At 34.0% G+C, this 7,873-nt stretch overlaps 3 protein-coding genes and 1 pseudogene across 3 annotated transcripts; 1 reads left to right on the plus strand and 3 right to left on the minus strand.

Moving 5' to 3' along the window:
• Positions 7-1,852, plus strand: LOC104727147 (annexin D2-like). The gene is made up of 5 exons (XM_010446166.2): positions 7-97; positions 564-709; positions 805-1,023; positions 1,117-1,329; positions 1,409-1,852. The coding sequence occupies exons 1-5, from the start codon at positions 22-24 to the stop codon at positions 1,706-1,708; spliced, it is 954 nt and encodes a 317-aa protein (XP_010444468.1). The 5' UTR covers positions 7-21; the 3' UTR covers positions 1,709-1,852.
• Positions 1,686-2,809, minus strand: LOC104727148. The gene has a single exon (XM_010446167.2). It carries the CDS (start codon positions 2,562-2,564, stop codon positions 1,860-1,862), a length of 705 nt encoding a protein of 234 aa, XP_010444469.1. The 5' UTR covers positions 2,565-2,809; the 3' UTR covers positions 1,686-1,859.
• Positions 3,093-4,623, minus strand: LOC104729074 (annotated as a pseudogene).
• Positions 5,477-6,550, minus strand: LOC104727149. The gene is made up of 2 exons (XM_010446168.1): positions 6,166-6,550; positions 5,477-5,994 (listed from the first exon to the last, which is right to left on the minus strand). Exons 1-2 carry the CDS (start codon positions 6,396-6,398, stop codon positions 5,883-5,885), a joined length of 345 nt encoding a protein of 114 aa, XP_010444470.1. The 5' UTR covers positions 6,399-6,550; the 3' UTR covers positions 5,477-5,882.

A 7,873-nucleotide genomic window follows, 5' to 3' on the forward strand; every position in this document is an offset into this window, starting at 1 on the left:
ATCCAAAAAAAAAAAAAAAAAATGGCGTCTCTCAAAGTCCCAAGCAATGTTCCTCTTCCTGAAGAAGATGCAGAGCAACTCCACAAGGCATTCTCAGGTCTCTCTGATCTTTTCATCACTTGATCTGCTAGATTTTGTTTCTTCTTCTTCTTCTTCTTCTTCTTCTACGATCTAATATAATCTTGTTTCGTTATACACATATCGGAAAAGTCGTTTGATCCTTTTGATTTCTTATTATGTACTCTCCAAGAAGTATCGTCTAAGTTACTTAGATTTTGTTCTGTTTTTGATGATTTGGTCACGACTACATTAGTGATTAGGGATTTGCTTTGATATTTTTTTTACCTGATCTGTGTAATCCCCCAGTACAAGATCAGGTCCGATGATGTCCTAAATTATTGATTATGATAAAAGTATGTTTCTTTTTGTTCTTTAGCGATCCAAAATCATGTTTTCGGTAATGGCATTCATACTTTTTGTTTTGTGTTCAAGTTCTCTTAAAGGAGATCTGTGACATGACATGTCTTAAAAATGTTGTTTTTTTTTGTTTGGTCTTGAAACAGGATGGGGTACCAACGAGAAGCTGATCATATCAATCCTTGCTCACAGGAACGCAGCACAACGCAGCTTAATCCGCAGCGTTTATGCAGCTACCTACAATGAGGATCTTCTCAAGGCTTTAGACAAAGAGCTTTCTAGTGACTTTGAGGTTTTTTTTTTTTTACTTCTTTTTTCTTTCTTTAACGTCTCTGAAAAATATTTCTAGAGACTGATTTGGGGATGTGAAACTGAATTTTGTAACAGCGTGCTGTGATGTTGTGGACTCTTGATCCAGCAGAGAGAGATGCTTATCTAGCTAAAGAATCCACCAAAATGTTCACCAAGAACAACTGGGTTCTTGTTGAAATTGCTTGCACAAGGCCTGCTCTTCAGCTTTTCAAGGTCAAGCAAGCTTACCAAGCTCGATACAAGAAATCACTTGAGGAAGATGTTGCTCAACACACATCTGGTGACCTTCGTAAGGTAAATCAATCTATAATTAGACAGAGCCTTTGCATGTTTGTTTTGGATATGGCACACATTTTTCTGACTTCTTCTGTCACCTCTTTTGTGTAGCTTTTGCTTCCTCTTGTGAGCACTTTCAGGTATGAAGGAGATGATGTGAACATGATGCTTGCAAGATCTGAAGCTAAGATTCTTCACGAGAAGGTCTCAGAGAAAGCTTACAGCGATGATGACTTAATCAGAATATTGACCACCAGAAGCAAAGCACAGCTAGGTGCGACGCTCAACCACTACAACAACGAGCATGGAAACTCCATTAACAAGGTTAACTTAACCACCACCAACTGAATTTTTCTGTCATATTGTCTTGTTCAGACAGCTGATTATGTGGTGAATTTTGCAGAACTTGAAGGAAGAGTCAGACGACAATGACTACTTGAAACTCCTAAGAGCTGTAATCACATGTTTGACATACCCTGAGAAGCATTTTGAGAAGGTTCTCCGTCTATCAATCAACAAAATGGGAACAGACGAATGGGGACTAACCCGAGTCGTGACTACAAGAACCGAAGTTGACATGGAACGCATCAAGGAGGAGTATCAGCGAAGGAACAGCATTCCTTTGGACCGTGCCATCGCCAAAGACACTTCTGGTGATTATGAGGACATGCTTGTTGCTCTTCTCGGACATGGTGATGTTTGAAACTGTTTCAATTTCTGATGTCCCCTTTTTATTATTCTGCCTGGTTTGTTTTGAATAAAAGAGTTGTGAAACTGCTTCTGCAACTATTTATCACCAATGTTCGTTTGAGTTTGTTAATTTGAATCAAAATCTTTTTTTTTTTTTTTTTTCTTTAAATACAATCTAAAGCACAGGCTAAAGCAAAAGCTTCATAATCTAAGCAACTACAGCTTCCACAATCTCTACTACTACTACACACAGAACAAAGCTTCTCTAATCTTTCTTCTTTCTTGTTCATCTTCTTCTCCGTTTCTTCTAAAGCTTGGACCTTTAAAGCTACCTTCAACAACATAGGTTTCTCATCTCTAAAAACCGGGCTTTTGGAGTCATCCATCACCACAAATCTCTCAATCTCCATGCCCGGTGACTCAAAAACTGATTCCCATGAAACCTCTCCTGTCCCAACAACCTCAGATCTTGATGACTTCCTAAGAAACGACGATGTCTTCTTCCTCCGTAGCTCGAAAACAATTCTCTGTTGCTTCATTTCTTGAACTGCTGCTTCGTTCCCTTGACACTCAAGACCAAAAGATTGATCCCACATGAGCTGGTCTGATTTTGAAGAGATCTGTCTCGTGTTTACTTCGATCTTTCTGTTGTATCCTGCAGAGAGATAGAATCTAATGAACAGAGTACTAGCTTGAGACTTGATCTCTACGTTTCTTGCTTCTGCTATTCTCACTTCGCATTTTAGTGAACGAAGTTTCTTCTCCATAACACCCATTTTTTTTTTAATGCTTACAAAATCAAGAATCAAAGATGAGGATTTTGTTGATGGATATGTTTGATAGAACAAGGACTCTGTATTTATATACATTTTATGATGGAGGATGATCAAATTAGTCTAATACGTTTTTATGTAATCCATTAAGACCATTACACATTACTTTTTGTATATCTTAATGATAGTTGTAAGATTTGGGATCTTCGTAGTAAGTGGTCATTGATTATCCCCATTAAAGTATTCCAAAGGACAACACTTTCTTTAACTTTGTAAGCTTAATAATGAGTAGAGTTAGTATAAAATATACACTAGAGGGATGGTTATATAAAAAAGAAACATGTGTGGACTAGATCATGACTTGGTGCAAATCCTCGTTAGTCCAATGAAATTTTAACTCTAAGAGCATCTCCATTAGTTGCATATAATCAAAGTTGTTAAAAACATTAATTTTGAATAAAAGTGAATAAAAGTGAAGTTAACAAACTTCTTAAAAAACTTTCTATTTTTATGATCCATTTGCAGTATCCAAAAATGTGGTCCTTAATTTAAATTTTTTTATTTTGGAAATTATTATAGTATAATAAATTTTGTTTTATATTTTTAATATTGTATATATTTAAAAACTTGAAAATGAATATATTACATAAGATTTTAAACAAACAATACATGATATAGCTCTCTCTGGTTAGCTCTAGCTGATTGATGATATGATCAAGTTTCATAAATGATCACAACTGATGAACTAGATAACAGTAAAGATGCAAAACAGACTACGGTTTCTGTATGCAAACAAGTTTCTCTTTCTGAGGCACTAGTGATACGCAAGTGTTCTACAGACTGAAATGCACCGTAGTTGAAGACCCTATACCACTGTTTGTCTATCGAGGAACATCTCCTGTTCAATTCACAAATCATCAGAATCATCCTTATATATATAACAGATCATTAAAAAGGTGTTGTTGTTAACCTGGTATGTTGGTAACAAATCCACCTTTACTCTCAATCATACTCCTCTCAGTATCATCATCAGGATCATGGTCTACACTCAACTGTTTTGCTGTACCTCTACGAGAAAGAATTGCTCGAGAATCTCCAACATTCGCTATTCACAAAACTTTCCCATTAATCAAAAATAGCAGTCACAGCTGTCGAACCACCACTATCTAAATCAGAACCAGTATCTGATAAAATCATTTGGTCTGTATTCTCATATGCTTTCGCAACCACCACTGTTTCGTGGATCCACCAAGAACTCTCCCTAGGGAAAACAAATCAACACATCCTATATGTTTATCACACTACTCATAACAACATACACAAAAACAACAAAAGGAACAATCTTTATTATAAAACTTACATCTTTGAGGATGTTAGAGAAGAGATGCTTCTGCAGATAAGCAGGTACACTATCACGTTTATGACCATCAAAGATAGCAAAAATCCCCAATTCATTGCCGTTGAGATTGAAAAACTTAGCAACGTGGTAATCCTCCATTGAATGATTAGACTTCCCTTCCATACTTGACTCCTCCTCCTTCACCGTTTCTTCCTTTACCCGAGTTAGTCTTTTGTGCTACCACAACCTAACCACATTAAACAACGATCACACAAACAAACAAAAATCTCAAAAAACCCCAAATCTTAAATCCCACAAAACCCAAATCTTAAAAACATTTTGCATTTTTACTTGTGTAGAAGAACGAGGACAGCAGAACTTGGGCATTTGATTGTGAAATTGAACAAAACAATCTGCAAAAATTTACGAGTATTGAGTTAAGAAATGGCATAAAGAGACGGGATCAAGAATTCCCAATCGACTAAACAGAGAGAAGTGTAGATGGATCATACCTCGTTAAGATTAGACTCCTGCTTGGGTTTCCCGAATCGTCGATGGATGTATGTCAACTGTCGAGTTTCTTCCTCAATGAAGATGAATCGAAAAACACCGCTTTTTTTTCCCCAAAATTTTACTCAGAGACTGACACGTGTTAGCTAAGCATCGTTCCTAAAATGTCTAAGGTAAAGATCGATTGTTAGTTAATTAGGATTTTTCATTTATTTTTTTGCTTTTCAAGCTAACAACTTCGCATTAAATGCAACCAATGGAGATGCTCTAACGTGCATTGCAATACGATGATCCTTATAATAATATCGAAGTGAAACAAGCTTTGATCTTCTAAATCCAAAGATCTTATCAAGAATCAAAACTCATATATCAAAAGGTCCCACAACTTTTTTCCATTTCACAAATTTGTATGTTTTTATCTCACAAAATTTGGATTATTTAAAAAGGCTACAAGGAAATAGACACTATAAGCCCATGCTTGTTGGCCCGTTTTCAGTATTGGCCCACATTTCGGGTCAATCATATTCATCAAGAGACAATTTTATTTTGTGTGTTTTAATATCAACCGACAACTATATTTTCAGGATGAATATGTTTCTGACAAATAAATAGCTCTTTCTTTTTTGTTAACCTATCACGAATAAAAAACCATCCGAGTCGAAGCTCTCAAATGATCAAATCAATCCACCACATGTAAAACACTTGGCTATCCGAAAACTCTATAACTATAAGATGCATCTTCTTGATATTCAAATTTACTAATAATTTTAATGTTAGAACTTACAACATACGGTTCTTTTGCTTCTTTTTTATTTCTCTATTAACTCGTACGGTTGTTTAGCTTATATCCAAAAAAACAAAATCGGTGGTCTTGAATCGTCCAAACAATATTTTGTATGCTAGAACTTAAATCCCATTTAATTACAGTAGGGATTTAAAAAAGCTCATATTCTATGATATTTCAACTGATATTATTTGTATAGAATAAAAAGATTATTATTTCTTGTAATTTTAAATATTGGGGGGAATTTAGCCGGCCAACTGGAATTTTCGTCTTAAAAAAGAGAAAAATCTTTTGGTTTTCGTCACCCAAGATTCGATACAACTTATTTAAAGAATTTCTCACAACTGATCCCTATCACAAATTCTATTTTCTAAATACATTTAAGAATCAGTCCATCTGATATTATAAAAGTCTTTTGCAATCATATGTTACAACAAGTTGTAGACCACCTGATTACATATATACATCAATATTGATATTACATTACATACATATTAAACATCACAACGAAAAATCACACGAACAAAGCAAATTCGATTACTCTACAGCTCATAATTTATCATGCTTATGAAACTACATTACTATATATGATCGCTACCACAATCATTTAGTCTCTTTTTTTTTCTCGTAACTTTCATCATTCTTATATACTAAACGCAAACACATACTAATTTTACCCATAAGGAAAAATTATTATTAGCATAGAGATTTTTTTTTTTTTTTTTTTTTTTTTTTTTTTTTTTTTTTTTTTATAACTATCATAGAGATCATACATGATCGATTAAATACGAATTGGTTTCTTGGATGATACGAAGCCGTTTTTCTTTGCTTTTCTCTCGTCCAGCTTAATTTGCTTCTCCCTGCACTCTAAGCTACAAAATGCGTTGTTCCCTCTACAAGAAACGATACAATATATAACATTTTCATTATATACGTAATATGTGTTCAAATTCAACCATATTACATATATGTAACGGTAATGAATACATCGTTTGAAAATTAGTTGAAGGGGTTTGTGAAATTTATAAAGAAAACAAAAAAAGAAGATAAAATCGTATTCGTACCTGTACATATAAATGTCACGATGATGGCAGAGACTTCGATTGCAGAGGCTACAAGTCTTCAAGAAATCATCGTAGTAAGTAGCCATCACCACCGTCTGATTATGATGGTGCGGATGAATGGACAGATGATCGGACGGCTGAGATGCATCATAGATCGTGGGCGTATCGAGTGTGATCATCTTCATGCTTGTTGTTCTCTTGATCAGAGATCCATGACGCTTTCCTAACACCATCTTATCTTTCTCTCTGTCTTTCTTTCTACGAAGAAGACGAAGAAGAAGTGTGAAGTGAGAGACGGAGAAAAAGCAAAGGGCCGGGGAGGAAGAAGAGAAGAAAAACACTAGTTATTTAAAGAAAAGAAGTGGAAGAATCTAATAACAGAGATAATATTGTTTTTATTACTATAACATTCTTTAGTTAACAATTATAATTATTTTCTTTTTATATATAGGTAATCATAATGGTGTAACCGTGTAAGTAATGAACCTTGAGAAAAAAAATTAAGAGTTAAGACAATCAATCAATCAGAGATTGCGTAACAAAGTTCGACTTTCATACCCATTGTTGCCATTATTCAATCAATGCCCAAAATTATCTAATTTATTGCTTCAAATCTGTAAATGAATCGCAATAAATAAATAATGATGGATCAGTTTGCAAGTGTTTTTTACTTTTTTGTAATCAAACAGCGCATTTAAAATTTCAATTTCATTTAGGTGAATTTTTTTTTGGATATTATGAATATAGTTTTGTTTAATAATATATCATAATTGTTCTTGTGAAAGAAAGAAAGAAAAAAAAAACCCCCCATGGGAAGGATGAGATGTACTCGTACAGTCGTACTAGTTTGCATAGTCAGATAGATATATATATACATCTCATACGGATGAAAACATTCAAAACACTTCTATATATAGCAAGTTCTACCTCATGTAGTCATCTATAATAGAGAGATCTTATGATGGAACCAAAATATGTGGATCGGTTTTACCACTTTTGGAGAAAGTATCAAAGTAAAGTTTGATCTTAGATCATTGCAAACTGGATTAATTAGCAAGCCAAACCGGTTAAACTCATCGATTTTCTTTGCAGCCGGATCAATATATCAGGTTTAAGTTTGAAATGTAATCAGAAATTAGACTGATGTATCGCAACATGCCTGCTTATATAGAATTTCACAAAAGAGAAAGAAAAAAATATATAAATTTATATGATATCATATGCATTAGGAACAGGACAACAGTTAGTGTGCACATGTAAATGGATGAAAGCGTCACCAAAATGTCCAAAAACGTTTCGACACATAGGCCTCCTTCAGTCCTTCTTGTATTAGCTGCACTGTCTTGTCTCACTATATATATTTCTCTATATATCAGTTTTTTTTTTCGCCTCATTGCCTCTCACGTTTTTATTTTTGTTTTTAGTGAAAGCAGCAAACTTCATTGTTCCAAGTAAAGGTTATTTCAACTGGTTGGAGGAAAATAGTATCACTCCATACAAAACTCTCTCGACTTCTAGAACACTATTATAAGACAAAAAGTTTAAAAAAACTCCTTAGAATACCAAAATGTTATTAAATTGATCTAATGTACATAATTGAGTACAATTATAAAGTTAAATGATTGTTTTTCTCACAGCCCACAATTGTAATAACTTTTTCTTACATCAACGAGGTAATTGATATTTTCAAATAATGTATCGAAGAATC

This window comes from Camelina sativa, chromosome 11 (assembly GCF_000633955.1).
Source record: "Camelina sativa cultivar DH55 chromosome 11, Cs, whole genome shotgun sequence".
In the NCBI taxonomy this organism is placed as follows: Eukaryota; Viridiplantae; Streptophyta; class Magnoliopsida; order Brassicales; family Brassicaceae; genus Camelina; species Camelina sativa.

Coding starts and splice junctions, on each gene's coding strand:
- LOC104727147 (XM_010446166.2), top strand. CDS start 22: ATGGCGTCTCTCAAAGTCCCAAGCAATGTTCCTCTTCCTGAAGAAGAT. Junction 98..563: donor ACTCCACAAGGCATTCTCAG/GTCTCTCTGATC, acceptor GTCTTGAAACAG/GATGGGGTACCAACGAGAAG. Junction 710..804: donor AGCTTTCTAGTGACTTTGAG/GTTTTTTTTTTT, acceptor ATTTTGTAACAG/CGTGCTGTGATGTTGTGGAC.
- LOC104727148 (XM_010446167.2), bottom strand. CDS start 2,564: ATGTATATAAATACAGAGTCCTTGTTCTATCAAACATATCCATCAACA.
- LOC104727149 (XM_010446168.1), bottom strand. CDS start 6,398: ATGGTGTTAGGAAAGCGTCATGGATCTCTGATCAAGAGAACAACAAGC. Junction 5,995..6,165: donor CGTGACATTTATATGTACAG/GTACGAATACGA, acceptor CGTTTCTTGTAG/AGGGAACAACGCATTTTGTA.